The sequence below is a fragment of the Pezoporus occidentalis genome, unplaced genomic scaffold (genome assembly GCF_034315485.1).
Source record: "Pezoporus occidentalis ecotype Australia unplaced genomic scaffold, CSIRO_AGI_Poc_V1 ctg46, whole genome shotgun sequence".
NCBI lineage: Eukaryota > Metazoa > Chordata > Aves > Psittaciformes > Psittacidae > Pezoporus > Pezoporus occidentalis.
The window spans coordinates 6,303,813-6,327,504 of NW_026915791.1; the positions used below are offsets into that span (position 1 = coordinate 6,303,813).

General features: G+C 41.8%; 1 protein-coding gene across 12 annotated transcripts in view; it reads right to left on the reverse strand.

Annotated features, from left to right (window-relative positions):
• The window catches only part of PHF21A (PHD finger protein 21A), a 131,358-nt gene that overhangs the window by 24,969 nt on the left and 82,697 nt on the right, over nt 1-23,692 (reverse strand). For all 12 annotated transcript variants that reach the window (XM_062635827.1, XM_062635822.1, XM_062635825.1 and 9 more), the window contains exon 6: nt 3,023-3,223. In XM_062635827.1, coding sequence (XP_062491811.1) covers nt 3,023-3,223 — 201 coding nt within the window. The remainder of the gene's footprint in view (nt 1-3,022; nt 3,224-23,692) is intronic.

Here is a 23,692-nt window from a genome sequence, read left to right on the forward strand (position 1 = left end):
AGTAGAAACTTTACTGCCAGAGATCCTCACGATCAGAGAAAGAGGGAAAAAACACATTCATAAATCGGTTTCTTTAAGAACAAGAGCATATTTTGATTTTGGGTATCCCAAATTTCAGTTTTAGTCATACACATAGTTATTAAGCCCTTAACTTTCTGTCCTAAAACTCTGAGTAGGACTATCCTGAAGTTCTAAGAGCTGGTTATTAGTCTGTTCAGCTGCAGAAAACTAAGTTTAACTTCCGTGAAATGGGCTGGTTTTGCAACATGTATGTGATGCCATGATCGCTCTTTAACTCTTAAAGAGAGTGGTTTTGAATCAGCGAATGCCAGCATTTACCTGAAATGCTTAAATACACTATACCCACAAAATCCAAAGTTAAAACAACTGTAACTTCATAGTTTGACTTTAAAATGCACTATCTTCTAAGATGTTAAGGGAAATGCACAATCACAAATCTTACTCAAAAAGCAACAAAGCAAGACAGCCTCCATATAAACCAGAACACAACGTGCACAGAAAACTCATGGTAAGTGACACTCAACAGAATGGCAGGTGAGCTTATTTCTTGTTGGTGTAAAAAAAACCCATCGTACCAATGGCACTGTGTCTTCAAAACAGTTACTGGCATGATCAAATGCTCCTAGCATGAAATAACCACCATCCCCTCCTGATGTCAGCGCTAGGCTCTATAGCGGGACATAAAAGGAGAATCAGGCAGTCTGTACCATGTTCTGAACATGTCTGATGGAGACTGCTTGATTTTAATCACACAAGACCTTTCTCTTCTTTGTAATAAAATATTTCCAGTTGGATTCTACAATATTTTCACCAGTATTATTTCCTTAAACAAAACCTCACTTTACCCTCACACCTCTAATTTCAGAATGCTTAAACTATATCCCCTAACTGTTCATTATGCACAAGTGTAAAAATAATTCACTGTATAATGCCAGATCAAAGGACGATTCATGCTTCAATTTTAAACATTTATACAAAATTCAGACATAATTAACTTTTCCTTGTTGCAACAAGTTTCTTCTATGAACTTTGGATCTGAGATTCAAGAGCTTCCTATCAACCTCTGCTGCACCTTCTCCAAAGCAAGAGCCTCCCTTCCCCTAATGCAGTAACATTATTCAAGCTTTCCCAATGAGATGTAACCTGGTATCATTTTCATAAGCATAACATTCATCCATAAACATTTTAAAGGAAAGTATAATCAATCATGTAATACAAGACTGTGGCTCTTCCAAGGGGTTCTATTAAGTGTGTAAGTACTAAGAGTATGGTTTCAGTCAGCAGATCACAGAGCTTGAATATCCGTGTTACTTTGCTGAGCATTAATTACCTTGGTTATTCTCAAAATGTTCAATGCATGAATTTGTACTGAAATGGCATTCATAGTAAGTCTGCATTTATTTCACATAATAACATTGCAATAATATGACCTTTTAGCAGGGTTGGTGCTTTATGAACATTTCAAAAGCCCTTCTTACTGGGCTATAGTAAGTATATTAAAATGTCACTATTAAGGCAGCACATATACCTTGATTCTTAAATTGAATTACTCCGAAAGTAACCACTGAAAGCATTCCCTTAACTGACACAGCCTTGAGAGATGTATTCATTACAAGAGTAGGCACCAAAAAACTTTCTAGAGACACAAAGTATTTGACTTCTCTTGGCTGAAAGGGATTGAGGGGCAGCAGGAGAGAGGCACAACCTTAGATGCAAAATGAGGTGATGTCAGAATTATACCAACATAAGTAAAAATAGGAAAGTGTCAAGAATAAAAGCTGGTTTATTCATTCAAGTAAGAGGATGACCTGACTTTCAGTTTGTACTTTCCGTGTTCAGCTGTACCAATGATACTCAGAAGGGTGTAGCAGTTTTTGACTGTTTCACTAGAGGGCTCTTTAACTTTGAACAAAACCTCAGTTTTTACAACCCAGGAGATGACCTGGAAGTTAATGCATGAATGCAAAGTGTGGAATTGAGAGAAATGTATGACACAGCTCTTGCAAGTCATGTTTCCTGACTGAAAACAGTGAGACAGCAAAGAGTGATCCATTGTTCGCCTACTGGTATTTTAGGACACAGTAACTTCTTTGTTCTGTTTTAGCTTTGATATTAATGTTGCTGCTCTGAAATGTCTTTTCCTTCATTAAGTTTGCTTCATTTCTGCAATATTCTTTTCTCAAAGCCTCACAAATACAGTTTTAGAGCACATCCAACACAACTTGATGAGTTAATGAGAGAACTGACAGCTCAAGCATTTCTCCCCCCTCTACTTCCAGGAAAAGGGAAGACAGGAATCACAATCAATCAAAGCTACAGTTGCGATTCACTGAAGTGTGCATAAAGTAAACTTCATGGGCGAACTCTGACATCTGCCTGTCCACAATCCCAAAACTGTAGCTAGTGTCTCTAATCCAATACCATACTGAAATTCAGTGTACCTTCCCAAGAAAGACACTACTCCCTAAAACTCAAACTTTGCAATCAATAATGTACACTTCTAGATGAATCCTTGCAAACTTCAGGAAATATGACTTGATACAAGTTACATCTGTTTATAAAGAACCAAGCAGAAGGAAGAGGGAACTGCTTTCTGACATTCTGATCACAGATACAGTGGGCACTCTGTCAGTCTTTTAAAACTAAAGTATTTTAATCATACCCCTCATACAGCGTGTCCAAAGTCTTCATTGCTTCAAGATCTACTGAGTATGGACAATCATTCCTGACAGGTTCATTTGCTAACTTTCACTTACTGATACTGCCATCCTTCCTTTCTGTGAGGCTATAATCTGAATTTTAGACACTACATAATTTGACTCAGATAGGAGGTTATTGCCAAAAAAAATAGCCCATGAGACCCATACCTACACATGCACAGAAGGAGAAATTCATACTGGTACGTTAATGGGCATAAGTGAAAGTTTGCAATTTTCTCCCTGCATTTTTGATTTCTTTTTTCACCTTTAGCAAGAAAAAGAATTGTTGTAGAGGTTTTTACCTGTGATCCAATCACGTTTGGAGAAGGTGCAGTAGACTGCTGCTGCTGTTGATGGTGATGTTGCTGTAGCTGTTGTAGTGGTTGCGGCTGTGGTGTCTGTAGTTTGTTTTCTGACTGTGCCAACGGCTGAATTTGAAACTTACTGTCTGGCTGTTCCTGCTTCACTATCAAATTCTTCCGAAGCTGTTCCACCACTCTTTTCTACCAGATAAACAAAAGCAGAAACGGAAATGACGACAGTTATTTAGCTGCAAGCATTAGAGAAGATAAGAACTCCTAAAGTTACATTTATTTAATGTAAATAAAGAACTGCTCAGAAGCTTAATGGGATTTCTCTTTTTGGTATTTTAAATATTGGTGTTATCTAATAGGCATGATGTCAAAACAGGCCCCAGAGGAGTGCTGCTGCCCAGCAGGCTGACCTTGCTGTTCATGCAGAAACCTACCCCCCAAAATTCAGCCTCTTCACAAACCACTACAAGACCTCATTAACCTATATTCACTTGAGACTCATTAGCATTCTGATTCCAAAGCTTCTGACTCCTTCAAACATGCACCATTCCTAAATAAGGATGATAAAGGACTTCGGGTTGAAGCCTCAAGGCTGACTTCAGGGCAATAGGGATGCTATTTTGCACCAGGCATCGAAATGGAGTAGAGAAGCAGGCAGTTTGAGTGCAAAGCGGGAACAGGAAGGGCATGGATGTGTGGTAATTCTGTTCAATATTATTGTCACCTGAAAGAAATCAGACAGGGCTACCTATGTGGGAAGGAAATGACAGATTTATTTCTCCTGGCTTAAAGGCTTCCTATCACATTATAATTTCCATGAAAGTTTGAAATGGTTTAAAAAAGAAGTTTCTTCTCCTGGTAGGCACTGTGTATTTTTTCCTGCACTCCAACCACCCCCAAATTAGGACAGCTTTAAAAAAATGCAGATATATACTTAAGCCCCTTTGATCAAGAGCAGATGCATACTCCAAAACAGTTATACCACATGGCTGGCTTCGAAAGAGGACAATGAAGTCACAGATGTGGTAGGGACTCAGCTGAGGAAGTTCTAGCGGAAACAGAGATGGTCAGGACACCTCTACCAGAGCCAGGTGCCATTGGTGTGCTGCCCAAGCAGCTCCACTCACACAGAGAGGGAAAGAAAAAAACCCACATTCTGACAACGTCAAATGTTTTGATTTTTGTTTTGAAGCATTGGTATTAATACAAAATGGAGAGATGGAGGGAAAAAAAACAGTAAATCCAGCTATTTACAACCAACTGAAATAATTTTTTCCCCTCAAATTGCTTTCACATGGGATTATGAAACTCTGAGCTAACAAAATCTCTGTTCTCTGCATAGTTCTTGGGGACAAACTGTAGAATTTTGATTCCAAGTATCTTGCTTCTGGTGAGTTAAAACTGCATGGTGCTTCACACAGTGTGCACCTCTAGCCCAGAAGAAGAGAACAAAAGGCTCAGAGTCACAGATCAGCAGCTTTGAGAACTGGAACTTTAAAAAGCTAAATAAACCCCACAAGTAATCAAAACACCATCCCTGTTTCATAAGGCTGAAATGTGTAAGCTCACATGACTGACCTTTCTGCAAGAGACTGCATTCAGAGACTCAGATGTGTGCAGAAGGAGGACTGACTGGCTTCTATAAAGCCCACTGCCCTGGCTGGGAATACACACTCAGCTCCGCCAGCAGGAACACTCAGGGAGCTGGTAATGGACGGCAGCATGAAGGAAGTATTTTACACTGCATCCAGAAAAGTGCTAAAAGCTGTCAAAGCCTAAAAGCTGTAAATTGCCTGTTCCCTTCTACAACAAGGCAAAAATAACAGCAGTGTAGAAGGCATTTTTCGAATTCAGATATTTTACATAGTTTTAAATGGCCTGGGGTCTATCAGCTCTTTAGTATATGTAGTAACTGAACGAGCAGTTAAAGCTGCCTTCTGCAAAGATCCACTGTGTTAACCTGCAAACCAAAGTGCTGTGTCAGCAAGCAGATACAGGAGCTGAAAAAACATTTCCAGAGAGTAATCCGAGGGGAAGGAGAGGGAATAATGCAACATGCCTATGGAATACCTGCCAAAAAATGGACTGCACATACACTGCACACAGGAGGCTCAAGAATTACTGAACCTGGCATGAACAGGAAAGGAGGTTTTGTCTTCCACAGCTGTCTGCGTGGAATTCAGTGATAGTAGTGCTCCTGACTATACAATAACTGATTCCCTGACTGGAGGAAATCAGCAGCAACAGCCCCAAAATTCATTTCCATCTTGTTCTTTACAATGGGATGAACATTAGTGAAAGGATTTTTAAAAGAATAAAAAGAGGGAGAGAAGAGAGCAGGCGGCAGACTGAAGGACTTGCCTGCCACAGTGCTCCGGCAGGGTGAGAGGGAGCGAGGAGCAGGAGTGAGGTGAGTCACATCACATTCACACTGCTGCCTGTCCCACTCCCTGGGCCCGGACCACAGCAAGCAGAGCTGGGCCGAACCAGGACCAAAGCACAACTTTTATTAGCGCCTTGTGCACAAACGGAGGCTCCGCACGTTTGGCACAAGATGGATGTAACGTGGGTAGAAGAGCTGTTGCTCTGGAAGTCTATGCTAGCCTATTAGAGGCTGCTGAGAGCTGCCTGGCAGCAGCGTATCCTGCCATGCATATCCATTATGCAGATATTAAATTGGAAGAAACATCTAATGCTTTTAAGATTCAGAGAGCGAAACTGAAGTTTGCAGTGCATGCCAATTGCTTACGCGGTTTATTAAGCTGCTCCTACCAACTGTCAGTGAAAACATCACGCTGCAACTCCGGAAATCATTATATGACCTGCAAGACTGTTGGGATTATGTTTGTTAGTAGTTATCAGGAGGGAGACTCTAAACAGCATATTCCAAAGTTGCATAGCTTAATTAGCAAAGCCAGATGAGACTTTTAGTGTGGCACCTACACAGGAACTAAGAGTAGGTCTACACCTATTTTCAGCACTACCCTCTACTGCGTCCCTCTCAACCCACGCCACTGGTCTGACAACGTATAGGGCTCCTCTGCAGCATCCTGCTGGATCCAGCATCCTGCTGGAACTGCTGCTCTGCAGCTGCACTAGAGCCGCAGCACGTGTCTGCTTGCAGCAATGTTAGCAGAGCCTCATGTTATAGTGGATGAAACAGGAGGGCAGCATGAAAGAAACTCTTGCCTGCTGTCAGACTTGATACATCATTAAAACTGCATTTTAAAACTGTTCTTCAGTTATTTGACTGTTCCTCATCAATTTCGAGGGCAGTTTGTGCTGCAGAAAGTACACTCTGCATGACTGAAATTTGCCAAGGCTGTTACAAAGTCCTTACTAATGTGCTTTAGAGACTGCCAATGAGACTGAGGTTATCCAAAAGCACCACAGAACTCCAAGGAAAATTTGTACTTCTTTAAATGTAATCAGTGCCATTTTCCCTTCCCACTCTCATTTAAGAATATTTAATTTAATTAAACTCCTATTGACAACTTCAAACTTTTAAATTGAGATTAACGCAATCATAAACACGTTAGTTTTCTACACGTCAGAAAGCTCTAACTCTCCCCATAGTCCTAGAATAGTTGTGTCCTGCCACACCACAAATGTACGAAAAGCGTTTGTCTTTCAAGTTCACCGAATTTCCCTCCAAGCTGAAGGCCAACCCTCTCTTTACAGTCAGAATGTGAATGAAATTAATAACCACTCCCTTTATCACAAACTGTATTCTACCCCAAAAGTAACTGCTAGTCCTCTGCAGGGGTTACTATCAGACTACTTCAACATCCACTGTTGAACAGTGCCCTGTAAGCACACTACACGATCTCATAGCTCTTGCTGTCTTGACATCTTTATCGCTAATCTCATCAAGAACTGTTCACACAGCCCCAGACATCTTACGTGACCCGTTCTTAATGGTAATAATTGTAATCAATATTGTGACATTTACTGATACCACTTGCTCATTCATGCCACAGGCCAGATCCTAACACAGCATTAGAAGACTATTTTGGTTTGATTAAGCAGAAAATCTCCTTCTGTGTCTTGTGGGCCATATATCTGTGCCAAAAGGTGTCTTCTGTGTGCTCATAGAAAAAACTATCATGAATGTGTTGCTGAAAGATAAGTCCTTGAAGCAAACTTAAAGCTTAGTAAAGTTTCAGTGTAACATTATTAGCTAAGCATTATTTCCATTTTAATCAATCAATCAATATCAAAGTAGTTCTCTGAGTAGAGTGATTTTTATATCCTAGATCAACTTGTACTTGGTGACACACTTTCTTCTTCATCTAGGAAACCCATTCAGAAAAGCATACATATCTAAAGGAGGGTCTGGTTTGAAACGTCAAAAATCTACAGAAACTAAATAACCGCTATCTTCCAAAAATGAGAGAGACAAGTACTAAACAGCTCTGCATCACATACATTTCGTATCACAAAACCAGTGCTGATGTGGTTCGAATTGCTTACCTGCTCCACCATAGAATCACAGAATAGTTAGGGTTGGAAAGAACCTTAAGATCATCTAGTTCCAGCCCCCCTGACATGGGCAGGGACACCTCACACTAAACCATGTCACCCAAGGCTCTGTCCAACCTGGCCTTGAACACAGCCAGGGATGGAGCATTCACAACCTCCCTGGGCAACCCATTCCAATGCCTCACCACCCTTATAGTAAAGAACTTCTTCCTTATATCCAATCTAAACTTCCCCTGTTTAAGTTTTAACCCGCTACCCCTTGTCCTATCACTACAGTCCCTAATGAAGAGTCCCTCCCCAGCATCCTTACAGTACCCCTTCAGATACTGGAAGGCTGCTATGAGGCTGCTATTCCAATTCCAGGAAGTCAGCTATTATGGATCCTCTGGCACGTGTTCCCTCCAATGACCAAGAAATGTTCTCTGGGATATAAAAGTTGCCAACTGCTGTGAATGAAACAGTGGGAGAAAGTACTGATTCCAAATAAGCTCCAGTTAGGACTGCGGACAATGGAGGGGATTTCACTGCTTTGCAATATTCCTTCCCATATCTCTCTGCATTCTTTGCCAGCCTCATTCACTGTTGGTACCCAAAGAGAAGTGAAATACTTCTGCTTTTTGACAGAACAGAAAGGTACCAAAACCTCTGTGGTGGAAAGAAGCCAAAAGGTCTTGGAGCCCTGACACAGTTAGTCTTTAACCTGCAAAGAGAGGGTGCATTTTGAGAGTGGAATTTGGGAGTGGAAAGATTACCAGCAAGGAGAACAAGTGTACGCTCCTCTGCTTCTTTAAAATAGTATCTAAAATCTAAAACAGTGAAATCCAATTATAGAAATTGATGATGCTGAATCTACACCAGTGAGGAAAGAAAATGTGGTGTACAAAACAACTTGAATTTAATTCCACTGAAAGAATGATCAACGAACTATAGCAGTATTTGCAGCTGTTTCTGTGGTTATCCTGTGTTTTTATGGAATTTTGCACTTCTGGCTGTGTTTCCCTCATACCCAGATCTCTTAATCAACAAAAAATCTAAACCGACAAAATTAGAAAGAACTTTATTCCAAGAAAAATAGTGTGGTACAATTTCCTGCTTCAGAAAGTGATCAAACTGCCACCTGTATCTTTCAGTCATAAAGACTTTCTTGGGGCAGGTTTTTTCTGTGTGATAAATGGGACCATAGTAGTAGGTCTGAGAGACCACCTTCAATCATACCTGAATGCCTTAGCTTCTGTTAATACACAGGTATCTAACCATAGCCATCCCCTGGCTGCATTGCCAACACTCCAGTAACTGTGCCCCAAAAGGCACTCGCTGCATTCAGCCCACAGAAAACACAACTACAAGCTGCACAAAAATACTTCTGCACATCTAAAAGGAGTTGAGGTGCATGTTAGAACCACTGAATGCTTCTCCTCCCTCTGCCAGGATGGTCCCATGGGATTAACTGAGCAATATATGTCATGCTGATGAGCACTAGTGATGGACCCAAATGGTACAGTTAATTTTGGTATGGGCTGCTTTGCAGTCTTAATACTTCTAATACAAGTACTGAATACAGCATGGGGTACCTTATGTAAACCTGTGTAAATAAATCTTCATTCCATAAAAATCTACTTTGGTATTTTTTCAGATGAATACTGTTATATAGTGTTGGCATGGTGTGAAAAGTATTCGTCATTACAAATGTTGGCAAAGTTACTACACTTTGCTACATTTTTGACTATTTTAAATAATGACTGCAGGTGTGACTCAAATAAATACACAGTTCACACATGAGCATACATACGTTGAAAAAGAATGTGAGATTTTTCCTTCAGGATAAAAAAAAACTACTTGAAGTTGCTAGAAATCATTCAGAAGTGAACTAAGTTCTGAAAATAATGTTCCTTCCTTCATTCTTCACAGGGAGAATGCTTATAACTTTTTTTTTATTTAGGAATATAGCTAAAATTATAAATAAAAATGACCAAAAATAGCTGCCGTGCCATTCTGCTTTATGTGACTTCTTGATTGCTTTATTTTCAGTACCGTGTCTTTCACCATTTGCAGCACCACAAGACCGATCAATTTTTGGAAGGGAACGCTGTACTGTGAATTTCCTTATGCATCACTGTTTTCTCGCTTTGGAATTGTTACTCTTGCACCAAGTAGGGGACAGGGGCTGAACACAGCACACAGACAATGTTTTCCTGCAGCTTGTATATGACATAAATGTAATATCTACCTTCTTATCCCAGTACTTACGTTAATGGGAAGAAACTTGCAAGAACAGCTACAATAATTAAACAATGGAGCAGTTAATGAATGGAGAATTAAGTGTATGACAACAGGCAAAAGAGAACAGGAAAACCAGTTAAGTGCAGTACTTTGAATGCAATTAAGGAGGAACGGAATAAAAGGAATGAAATTAATGTTTTCTAGATTTGACAAGGTTTGTTTTGGTTTAGGTTTTTCTGCTTCCCAGAAATACTTCTGCATACAAACCGGTAAAAGGATGTGGGGATCACCCCAACATGAACAGTCTGAAGAAATGAGAAAGTAAACTGCTGACCACCATGGGAAAGGTGCTCGTTTTGATTTTATCTTGCCCATCTCTGTATCGTTGTACCCCCACTTGTCTGGCTCAGGGAAAAAAATCTCCTTAGGGAAAAAAAAGGCCACCTAAATTGTGCGGAAATGAAACAAGGGTTCTTTTGTGCTTCAACGTAAAGCATGTTTCTATGATCTCTGACTTAACCTACCACTCCAGAAGCTTATAATATAGTCTTGTAAAATCTGCCATGGACCAAAGCCTAGGGCATAAAATCTGAGCACAAATAATACTGTGGGTTATTACTCCTACGCAGGACAACACACAAGGACAAAAACCCCCATGGGAAAGCCATTTGCATCTATACACAATAACCAGTTGCCTAAATACCTCTATCAGGGAAGTTCTGCTGCTTCTCCTCCTACTTCTGGTTTACCTTGAAATGTGACATAGAATCATAGAATGGTTTGTGTTGGAAGGGACCTTAAAGCTCATCCAGTTCCAACCCCTACCACAGGCAGGGACACCTTCCACTAGGGCAGGTTGCTCCAAGCCCTGTCCAACTTGGCCTTGAACACTGCCAGGGATGGGGCAGCCACAGCTTCTCTGGGCACCCTGTGCCAGCGCCTCAGCACTGTCACAGGGAGAAATTTCCTCCTAATGTCTAATCTCAATCCCCCTTCTGTCAGGTTAAAGCCATTCCCCCTTGTCCTGTCAGTACAGGCCTTTATAAAAAGTCCCTCCCCAGATTTCTTGTTGACCCCTTTAAGTTCTGGAAGACTGTTACAAGGTCTCCCCCACCCTCCTCTTCAGCGTAAACTGATCTGAATTCAGCAAGTACAGTACAGCAATCTAAATTAGTAAACTTACTTCATGTTTCAGAAATGATCAACCTAAACAGAAGTCTACTTTCTAATCTGGTAACTCCTCATGTTTTTTAATAACCCAAGTGAAAGGATAGTCATCAACTAATTTTACAGCGTACTACTGCACAGTCACACAGTCCCTTGACTAAAAATGGACCAGCTTCAGCAGGATTCTTGTGCATCCTACAGCTATTCTCACAACTGAGTCACACCTCTCCTCCTCATGAAAGGAAACACACGCAGGTCATGCTCATGCGCTTCATGCATGATCAGAAGCATCAAGCAAGACGATCAGTTTTATTGCACCGCAGAATGCAAAACTTGTTCTTTGTGAACAGAAAGATCTAGATGCCCAAACTATATTGTACAACCACCTGTTGAGTACTCTGATGTTGTCAACAACATCTAATACTTAATTTCCACAGTTGCTTTACACACATCACAAACTTAACAGCAGCAGACAGGCTTTTTTCCTATGTTGTTAACTAAATACTGTTTAGTGCCACTTGAATTAAAGCCCATCACTCACAACATCACATTGGAATTCACTGTTGATCTGCACTTCGTAGGCAGAATGAGTTATCAGAGAAAAAATTCATAGTTTCACTTCACTCAAATGAGATTTGCTCTTCCTAGTCACTCAAGCAGTAGATCAAATAGAGATATTCTGTCCACCTAAAGAAACCTGCTGTACTATTCTCTTTAGTTAACCAAGCATGATCAAACCCAAGAAAAATGCCTGCTTCACAGGGAAGACATCAAATTAAATCACTGTAGAAGACCCAAACTGGTGGTCTTCAACTGTATCAAGGTCTGTGGATGAGACAACACTGACTGAGAAACAAAGCAGTGGTTCTTCCTTAGCCTCCCCATCTGAATGCCATGGAGAGGGGGACTTTGTCCCTGTGCTTATTTATCCCAGCACAAAAAGCACCTCACCAAGTAAGGCTGAAACTACTCAACAACTGAAGATGTAGTGAACTTCCAGCTCTCTTAAAAATGCCCAAGAACAGGCACTTTGCCAAAAGAATGGAAAGTGACCTTCTTCACGAGGGATGCAGAGATACTGGAGGCAGTTCAAAGGAAAACCACAAACATAATCAAGGGCCCAACAAACAACGCTGTGTAATGTGAGGCTTACTGAGGCTCAGCATATCCAGTTATTTGAGGTGACTTCTGAATATAGATATTTATACACAGAAATCTGATGCTGGGAGGGTTTTTAGTTTCTCTGAGAAATGTAAAATGATTCTGTGGCTGCAAGTTGAAGGTAGACCAACTCAACCTTGAAATAAGTCTCAGAGATGGTTAAATGCTGGAACGAACTATAAGAGGCAATGGCCTACCATGGTTTGAAGTCTTTAAGACAAGGTTATACAGCTTTGTAAAGGAAATGCTTCATCTTACGTTTTGGAAGAGACTGCACAGTACGTGCGAGGGGGGAGGGATCTAGGAAGCCCCTGCTTATTCTTATCAAGGCCAGTGCAAGTGCCAGCACTGCTCCCAGCATGCTTCTCCAGCAGACCTGTGTAAAGACAGCCCTGCTCTTCAGAACATGTACATACCCAGAGCACAAACAACCAGATACACTCAGGGTTGGTTTTTTGCTTTCCTCTGAAACACAAGATATTTGCCACGGCCAGACAAAAGAAGCTAGCGAAGCTCATCTTCTTCGTTTGTTGCCTTTTATTCTATGCCTTCTTTACATATTTAGATTCTTCTTGATTTTAGACTTGGAATGGAAAAAAATTTCCCCAGGTCAGACTTGCTGGGATGTTTTTCCCCTTCCACAGCAATGCAGGATGTGGACTGCCTGCTGGGATTAGCTGGGCAAACTTTCCCTTATCAGGGGGACATTGCAAGGGCTGACGTTGCAATCCCTGCTGACATTGCAAGGGCCTTCAGAATAACTGGCAGCTCAATCCACCTTCTGTTTTCTGGAACACAAGGATGTGGAAGACAAAAACTTAGTATCCTGATAACCAAAGTGTCCTTGTTTCCCTGAAGTCAGGAGACATCACACAGGAATACCGGGGTAGAATGGCCTCTAACATGCAGGGAGTTAAACTGATTAATCTCCTTATCCTTTTTGGATTTGATGTGTGATATCTTCCCTCTACTAAAGTTTATCAGAGCGCTTTTACAAGAAAAAATAATGTTCATGCCAGATGAACAACAAAAAAGTATTTTATGAACATGGTTGCTTTCAATAGGTGTACACAGCACCTAATCTAAGAGACAGGATCAGGCATTAGTACCTAATCTCAAACGATGTATGCAATTTCAAATTTCAGTTAGTTCCTGGAATGTGAACCCCAGGAGCTGTTCTTGCTCCCATCAGAACTCTTCTCTATGAAAGCTTAATTCCTTGGTATCAAAACACCTTAGGATGGTGCCATCGCTTCTTCCTGCAAGGCAACAGTTACGGCAAGGCGGAGACATGAAGAAACTACGCACACAACACAAAGGTTTTCCTGGCTTTGATGGACACCTCCCAGGAAAATGCATTTGAGACCTGCTGTATCAATATGGACAACATCCAGCATGAAAAAAAGTACGAAGAGAGACCACATAAGGGAATGTAAACATTCCTATCCATAAGGTCATACTACTTCTTCACAGTGTGTGTGCTTGTTTGACAGCTATACTGTCATAATTTTATACTGTTAAACCTCTGCTCTAGGGTTTATAAAAGATCAGAGCACTTGTCACTCTCAGTGCAGGTAGAGTGAGATAGAGTGGTTGAGCAGTTCATTCTTCTTTCTAATTACACTCCATTAACCTTCCACATGAGAGCCCCCCTGTGCTTTCATACCAGCAGCACCAACTGGCTGTGTTTGATAAGGCTCAGCAGAGGCTGCAAGACCAGCACGTGTAACTAAAGGCACACTTCAGCATTGCAGACTTAGCAGAAGCTGGGCTGAAGCTGCAGTCATACGCAGCTAAATTACACACAGATGGACACCAGCCTCACCCTACCCACCTTCCTCACAGCTCTACGCCTTGAACTTCATAGAGACATATCTGAAAGCCAAATGCAGAACTAGGGAATTATTCTCTATAGGGCACTGAACGGTTACCATGCTTTCACCTCACTGCGGAGACCTGCCAAGAGAAATGCATTTAGAGCATTAAAGCATGCAGGGCAATAGAAAAGAAGTTGTCGTTACATTATAATTAGATCATGTTAGTGTATGCAGCCAGAGTACAGAGAAAGAAAATGACTTTGGAAATGTAAATCTGCTTTAAATGCACTTTTAGTATCCGGGGTTGTTTGTTGTATGTTCTGAAGACCACACTGTTAACAAACAGCATTATATTTATCTATAACCTTCTCAACGGTGACCACGTAAATGATAGGCTTTTCTAAAGAGAGAGACTTCTTCGATTAATAATGTATTCTATGGGAGTTTTCAAGTCAGTGCCAGGAAAGCTATTTTCCATGTGCACAAAGGTAGATTAGCATTTGTGTATACTGAGTAACAGCACCAGCACATGCTTACACAGATAAAAGGGAAACAAATTTGGAAGGAGGGATTGTAAACAATCTGGAACAGAATCCAACTTATTTTTTAACATAAATGAAACGCTACAAAACCTGCACTTTCAAATGACATTTTATACTATCCATCAGGATTTTTAACCATTTCAAATGATTTTGCAGCATAAAGTTGTATCTGGAACTGGCCTATATAAGTGAGTGATGGCGATACTCTTTTTGCTATTACCTCCATTATCCTCTCCCACCCCTCTCCTGTTTGTTTAATGTACTGTGATACTCGCACCTGCATGCATTTCCATAAATAAATATAATTTACTTCTTTTCTAGGGTAAGATTCCCAACCTTCAGCTAATATTTTGAAATGAGCTGCTCTTTTCTAAGTCTTCATAACTTTGAAGTGTCAAACAAAATCTGCTTGTGCTACAAGCCAAGCTACAAATCCAGCCCCATCCTTGTCCAGAACAGAACAGAGTCCTGGCAAAGATCCCCTCCAGTGCAAAGGAAGCAGAGGTGGCCCTTCTGAAAGGTAAATGCTGCTACTAAACCTACCTAAAGTACCCTGAGGAGACTTGGTTTTCTGAGTGATCACTGAAGACCTTTAACATAAGACCTGTTTTTTATCTCTGAGTAATTTCCTAGTAGATTTTGGCCCACCTTTCCCAAATTTTCCTAAATTTAATATAAAGATGCCAATCCAGTCTTTAATGCAATTTGACTTGTGCCATCTAAGCCCATAATACGTGATGTAAATCCGGAATTCATGGATGTGATCGAACACAGTAATTCCAAAACTGTCAAGCTGCTGAGGTTGCCACAGGAAAGCTGAACAGTCAGAGGGCAGTCAGTTCTTCCCTCTGATAGGCTTGCTCAGAGCGCACACAAAAGGACCTTTGTAACAATAATTCCTTGGATGAACAATGAACGCTGTTGTTGGGATGCATCTGATATCAACGTAAGATGCGGGATGAATTTTGCCAGGTATTATTTCTCTCCTAAAGATCATGTTTGCTCTACAAACCTAATAAATTTGAAACAAATGTGATCGAGGGTTGAATAAAATTACCTAAAGCATCCGTATCTCTTGTTTTGTGAAAGCGTATCTATAGTGCTTCAAGGTAATGAAATCTTGTTTGAGCTGGGATTAAAATTTGTCAGGACAGTGCAGTGAAGAAAGGCAGAACCACATTTTTATGCCACACTTACCTCATAACTTCTGTAAGAAAGAATTCTGGATTTATGTACACATGCATGGTACTTAATGCCCCTACAACTTGCTCACTCACCTTTTTTTGAAGTACACTATAGAACTGTGACTGAAAGCTCCGAAACTCCTGTGTTGAAACCGCTTTCAGAGTAAAGCATTGCAGAGGGGCTTCCACTTCCCTGAGCAGCCAGCCATGGCTGCTAACATCATTCGGAATACTGCATTCGGACAAGTGGGCCAACTCACCTCTAAAGAGTGCAACACTGCAGTCGATGGGACCTTTTTGCAACTAATCACCTGAGAAATGTGCCTCTTCAGAACTTTCTTTGTTCTTTTTCCCAACACCTCTCAGGGAATTAGAAGGAAACATTTTGCTCTACATTGGCTCACCATTCTGTTTTTACATAAGACCTGTCAAAAGTAAGGCAAGTACTTTCCTTTTTTATTACATCAATAAAGATCTCTTGAGGGTTTCTGGAGGGCCATGAGGTGAGTGAACAGATCTTTTAACCTAGCACATCCAGAAACATGCAGTGTGGTCAAGGACTCCAGGAACAGAACTGCTGAGGCTTTTTAACCTGTTGTTCTAATAATCCTTGAAGGCTGAGTGACTGTTGACATCACAAATATAAATGTGAGAGCCCCAGTTTAAATGGTGGGAAGAGAGCCCTCACGCAACTGGCTAAAATTCCCTGGGGGGGGCTTTGGAGGGGGTATTTTTTTTATTAGTATTCTGTTAAGACTTTTAAAGACAGTCTGGGAATGCTACAGATGTAAAATGAACTCTGAGGAAGCCTTTGATGAATTCCTGTAATTGTCCAAGGAGTTCTCTGTCAAAGAGAGGTAAGAAATAGAAAATAAGCCCTCTCATAATTCCTCTTTATGCGATACTAAACATACATAACAAGTGTGCTTTTATGGGAGACCACGATTTCTTCACCGCTGCAGGCCCATGTGAGATTTAAAAGGCAAATTGACTATTTTTTAAAGGATTAAACAAAAACTACTGTGTATTTTCATCACATAATGAAGTACAAGTTCTTTTTTTTTCACACCATATGCTTGACTTGCTCCTTATTGCAGAGAACATGCAATATATTGCCGGATGAACACATTTCATGCTACAAACCGGTCTGACTAGCTAAACCTGCACTCAGAGCTATCAGACAGTGTTAGTGAAGCTCAGAAGTATTATTCCATTGGCCTTCACACAGCATGTGTTGCATCACAATTCAGCTGTGAATATGTTTGGAAGCGTTAGCTCAGAACACAGGGACTTCTAAACCCAGCACCAGCAGGTCCCTCTGAGTTATCTCTATCAGACCTGTCTCTAGGAGCCGTACATCACAAAACAGTAGTTTTCCTCCCCATGGTTTCACACTGATGGGTTTATTTCATTTCTTTTTAAAGAAAGCACATGTTGCACTGTTGAGAAAGGCTGAAAGATTACAGAAACCTAGCAACTGAAACCCAGGCTGGTAGAGCAAAGCCATCTCTTGCTTTGCGTCTTCAGGTCTGCTAACTTCACCCATACTGGGATCTCTAGCTCTGTTACTAGCCTAGAGAACTACCTTAATGCTGCACTGTCTTTGCAGCCAGAGTCTAATTAAGTTTCATACACATAATGTCATACAATCATAGAATGGTTAGGGTTGGAAAGGACCTTAGAGATCATCCAGTTCCCTTTTAAAATCCAGTCCGTAAAAATAAGCTTCTTCCTTAGGTAAACCTCCACAAAATAAGAAGCAGAAGGAGAGCTTCAACATCAGGGAGCAGGTAGGGGGGCCATTAGAAGAAGAAAGCAGCTGAGGTAACATTTTCCCTCCTATTACCTCTGAATAAACCAAACTGACACAGAAATGCAGGGGGCTTTAGGGAAAAAAGCTTGAGGGTTTCCTTCTGTTTTCTAACAAATATGACAGGGCACATAGTCAAGAAAATAGGGCATGTTTGTTTGTTTTGATAAAGCTATCTTCTGTTGGATTTCATCTGCAGTTGGGGCAGGATGTAAGCAGAAGAAAGAGGCTTTTAAAAGATCTATACTGCACACACATACACACACACACACACACACACACACGTCAGTAAATATACACAAGGGCATGTAAGTAAGTAGTGATCTAACTTTATGTCAAAAAAAGAAACACTGTGAGCAAAGGCTGAGAAAATATGAACCAACCGCAATAAAAATGTCAGTGTGTGATGGGTGTCGCAGAAATAAAACACACCAACAATGTAAAGGGTTTAATGTGCAAACAGGAACACTTGACTGGGCTCTCTATAGGCAGCATTCTTGACAAGCAGAGTAGGATTTTCATGGTAATTGTCTGGAGGATCATATAAATGTGTTCATATCAAAAGCACACTTAATCCAAAACACGTTTGTCAGCTTGCATAGGAAGACAGTCAAGCTGTCATCGACTGTGAGGAAGCTCCGAGGAAAACAAAAAACAAGCTCAAAAAGCCCCATCAGGAAACACAGAAAGGAGTAAAAAGAAACAGGTTCACACAAGCAAAGGACACTCACAGGCAGTGTAAAGCTGAACCAAAAAGTAATGAAGTCTGACAAGCAACAATCAGTCCTTTCTGACTGGCAGGAGAAAGCACTGTGTTTTATCAGATTGCCTTGGAAAAAGAGGACACACTTCTGGTCACACAAGCCCCATTTAAAGCCCCTTCTCACACATCAGGCCTATGCCCAGAGGGATGTCTGAGGTGACACGAGCAGTGCAAGGCCTGGGGTGTTATAAATAACTCTCATTGGAGAAATGAAGTCCATGCTTTGTATATACACATGCAAATAGTGACCAGCAAACCATGCTCGATTTAACCCCACAAACCCACAGTCTTAATTGCACAAGTGGCTTGCAGGCTGTGCCGGCCAGCCTGCAGAAACCTCCTGAAATATTTACTACATGCTAGTGATATGTAAATAGTAATAATAACTTAGTGACCTTTTCCTGCTCTGCATTTCGAATGTATTTATTAGGAGCTAGACAAATACCGCAGGCTTGTAGCGTTCTGCCTCCACATTCCTCATCTTCCTCTTCCAGTTTACCAGAGCAATGAGGGAAGAGGAGTTTTTCCTCCAAGCTTTTAACGCTCCCAGCACAGATTCTCACACTATCTCTCTCAACTGGAGGATCCATCTTTTAGCACAGGGCCAGACAGTGATTTCCTCCTTCAATTTAAAGCAGATCAGTGACCCACATTGCTGGAGAAAACACACCAGCAGCGGAGGCTACAGAGGCAGCTGCTTTCAGGCCAGCAACAGCATGCTCAGCATGAACAGACTGTACCAACATTTTTCTCCCACACACAAAACCAAACTGTTCCTGTGCCCCCTTTGTGCTGACGGAGCCTGTCTCTTGCTTGATGAGCAAGTCGCTGATTTAGAAAGCCATTTCTCAACTGATTTTGGAGATCCACAATCGTGCAGAACGGGCGGCGCTGGTTCGTATTCAGTGGCGATTTCAAAGGTTCTTTGTCCTGGAGAGGAGACAGGACCATTCACCAGCAGGCAGAAGTGCTGAGCACACAGCTGGAGCGTGCGGGGGGAAGGGAAACGGTGCATGATTCTGCAGTTCTACCTGTTAAATCCATGCAGTTTTGAGCAGTGACCCCTTGGCACTGCCACTGCTTTGCAAGTGAAAACTTTAACATGCTTGCTAGACTTACTCAGCTGTTTTTTCTTCCCAGAGGAGAGAGGACAAGCGCAGGGAAATGTGAAGCCACACGCACGTGCTACATAATTGGTTTTCAGCGCCTTGCAGCGCACATGATTTGCAGTAACACGCTCTGCACCTCCTTACTAGTTAGCAGCCCAATCCAAGACAAATACATCAAGAGAGAGAGGAAAACGCTGTGCACACAATTAACCACACAAGCTTGGCTTTTTTTACCATGATGCTCACATTTTTGCTACTACCCAGCTGCTAGATACTGAAGAGAAAATAGGGCGCACTCTAACAACAGGCCACAAGGCATAAAACCAGTAAGAAACCTTTCTGCTTAGCTCTTCCCAGGGCTCTCACTTGTACTAGGAAAACGTCACTTTGATGCCCTGTTTGCATTCCATTTCCAACAACAAGGAGGAGGATGGAGGTCTCTGGTTTCTATGACAACCCAGATGGGCCACAATACAAGATACTTACAAACGTTCCACCGCGGGGATGCCAGATCAAATTAAGCCTGAGTTTACACTACTTCAGAGAAACTAAAATGAAAGAAAAAACCCAAACAAAACATGAATGTCAGAGGAAGGATGACATTTCCTCAGCACACTGTGAAAGAATCCTGAAAGCAGATGATAAAGAAAGGAGGGATTTTTCCCTGCTAAAATAAATAATAATGTCAACGCAAACAAACCAAACCCCTCATTTACATGAGTAAACGTTTTCATTAAAACTGGGCTACCAGGAAATTACCAGCAGACACTAAAAGCAAAAAGGAGGCCCTCAAAATAACATGATTTTATTAATTCACTTAACTCATTATAAACTGGCAAATCTGGCATCCCACCGTTTTGAAGGGCTTGTTTAATGCCCTGAGTTATATTCTCAGATAGGGTTTTTCTGTTGTTTATCCCTAATTTGGTCTTCTGTGACATTTTGCAGCAGATACTTGGGTGCAGAAAACACTCCACGTTCTACCTGAAGATGCGAGATATTTCAGTAACAAAACCACCAACATTTACTGTGTGCTCTTAGTAGCACAACGGGTCACCTATTACAATGGTGAGGTGAGATGACTTCCCGAAGGCACTGACTCAGTGTGCTGGGCAGCTGCAACAGGGAAGCCACTTTAGGCAACAGGAGCAGAACGCCTTCTGAAGAAACACCTGTAAAAGCTTTTTGCAAGCTCTTCAGATGTGACATACACAGATGTGGTTCCCAAAACAAACCCAGATAAACAATTTCTTAGTAAATGTATATTTTAAGCCACATTATTTTGTTTTTAAATCCGATACAAACTGGGTATTGTCTTCTCTTTTTAGTCACTGCCCTATTTCATGTTACTCACCTTTCTTTCTTTCAACTTAATCACCAGGTAGTTAATAGCCTTCATTAAATACATGATAGGCAGCGAGGCTAACAGTAAGACATATAACCATGGACTTTCAGAAGCTTATGTTCTTTGGGGAGAGGAGAGGCAGAAGAAGAGAGAAAGGCTTAACAGCTGTGCCTAGTCAAAATAATCCAAAATTAGAGGGACTGTAACATTTAAAATTGGAACAGAGAGCCTTGAAATCCGGGTCTGTGCAGATATCTTTAAACACTTTATTAAAAACCACAGACACTCACTTCATAGAGCAGCACTGCTAACCAGTACTATTTACACAAGGACTAGTCAGCCTGGCTTGCAAGTGCCTCCTCATCACCCAGGAGAACAGGCACCCTTCACACCATCAGCTGTGCCTCCTCCTGGGGCCGAAGCCTATTCCCCTATTTAATATACAACCTGAGGACTGTGGATTTAGGGAATGTGCCTGGGGTGGGCATACACCCAGGCTGGCACCTGCCTATCTCCCTGCTTCTCGGCACTCCTCTTCCTTCCCCTTCCACCCCAAGCCTTCCTGTTTAAAGCTGTCTACCCTGCAGTCATCACAGCACGATGTATGGGGTGAGGGAGCACAGCAGAGCAGGCAGCTTGTGTTCCTGACATGCCACATGCCACCCATGCTCCTGTCAGCAACAGCACACGGAGACAGAGATACATACTGCGGTGAAGGTGCCAGCAGAAGTGCTCTGGGGATTTGCAAGGAGCTCCTGCAGAATGACCGGAGTGCCTCAGTAGTGAGGGGGGTGAAATATCACATCTGTAATACAGACTAAAATACCTGAAGACTGCTCAGCTAGTGGGAATTAACTGGAAGTGATGAATCAGGATGGAGAAGTGTGACTAAGGACACAGCTGGACACGACTGGCTTTAAACTCAGACTACACTGCTTAAACTTTTAGTCATATATTCAGCCTGGAAAAGAGAAGCTGCGTGGAGACCTCACAGCAGCCTTCCAATACATGAGGGGGCCTATAAGGATGCCGGAGAGGGATTCTTCATCAGGGACGGTAGCGACAGGACAAGGGGTGATGGGTTCAAACTTAAATGGGAAGTTCAGGTTAGATATAAGGAAGAAGTTCTTTACTGTGAGGGTGCTGAGGCTCTGGCACAGGGTGCCCAGAGAAACTGTGGCTGCCCCATCCCTGGCAGTGTTCAAGGTCAGGTTGGACGGGGCTTGGAGCAACCTGCTCTAGTGGAAGGTGTCCCTGCCCATGGCAGGGGGCTGGAACTGGATGATCTTAAGGTCCTTTCAATCCCAAACCTTTCTGTGATTCTCTATAACTGCTACCTGTGTTTCACCTACAAAACAGAACACAAGGAATGGCATGATGAAAAAGAGAATTTGTGAAGTGTTGATGCTTACTAGAATTCTAACAGTTTAATGGGAAGAAGAGAATGAACCAGAGATAACAGCAGGAAGGAGCTGTAAGTTGCAAGGAAAGCTGCTTGATGTCACACAGTTAAAGTTACTCTATACATAATGTGGTGTACATATCAAGAGATTGGGTCAAAAAGCCAGGCCAGTGGATTCCTCTCACAGACTCTATTGCCAATCCCATAGCCCAGACATTTCAAAGCATGAACTTTCACTCCGCAGCGATACAGAAGAAGGTTGTACTCACAAATTGCACAGCATCATCTTTTCCACCAGGTCTTTCAACCATCAACCATTAATTCCATGCAACTACAGCACCTTAACTCCTTGCTGACCCCCACAAGAACACTTTCTTAAAAAAAAAATATAAAAAAGATAAAAAGACAAAACTCAAAACCAAACAGAAAAAAGTCCACAGCAAAAGAAAACTGAAACCAGGGAACCAACAAAACCCACAGATCCCAAACATGGATGAATACTACAGTTTTGAGGAAACTCAGCAACATAAATCTTCATTAACAAGGAGTTATAGCTGCCTGGTGCTCCTGCCGACTATGAAACTCAGTGAATCTCAACATCTGAAACTAAGAAAGTGTTCAGAGTACACAGGTACATATCCATGCAGATTAGCTGTGCCCTCTTGGGATCCTCATGCTCTGGCTATAATCAACACTAAGTACTATGGAATGTATGTGCAGTCTTCCAGCACCTCAGCTGACCATAGCACAGGTATCTTCCTATGTTCAGAAAAGCCATCTCCACTCTGTACCTAGGATGGTATTCAACTCTTCTAATACTGTAATTAACAAATCAACCTTTGGTTCCATGTGTAGTCAATGGACAGCTGGGTGGCTGGGTAAGTGCTGCTCAGCCTGTGCCCTGTCTTCACTCATTCTGGACAGTTTCGACTACTTTTTACACAGCTGATATCAGAAAACCTGAGCTGACTCCCTAGAACATCTCTTCCTCAACTCCACAGACCCCTCTTTTACTGCCCTGTTGCCTTATGCATCTACTGCTGTTTGACAGTATAACTTACTCTGTTCATCATTAAAAACAGCAGCCACACTTACCCTGCACCTTGCTGCTGAGAGCAGCAGTCACTTAACAGCTGCATCTCCTGATGCTAACGCAGGCGCTACAGCTCAGCACCTCTGCCCTTGCTGACATCCACTGTTTCACAAATACCACCCACATCTTCCTCTCCGACTGACAGTTTTCAATTAGAACCGAGTGACTGTTCTCAGCGTGTTCATAGCTCAAAATGTGCTTTCTCTACTTTGCAACTATAAAACGCTTGTGCTCCCGATTTGGCATAATTTCTCTGAATCAAAGAATATTACCACTTCCTACCAACTTCGCCACAGTGGAATGACTCAGAGCAGATCTCCTCGGGGATATCTACGTCTTGCTTGTTTGATTCTGAACACAATGGAGAAATAAAAGGGTTATCTCATAAAGTGTCTAAGAAATCCCCTTAAAAACAGCTCTGCCGTATGATCCAGCTCAATATTAACAACTTAGAATTCTGTTCTGACTTACTTCAGGTAAGGGCCCTACTAGAAATGTGGAGAGGGACTTTTTACAAGAGCATGTAGTGACAGGATAAGGGGGAATGGCTTTAAGCTGAAAGG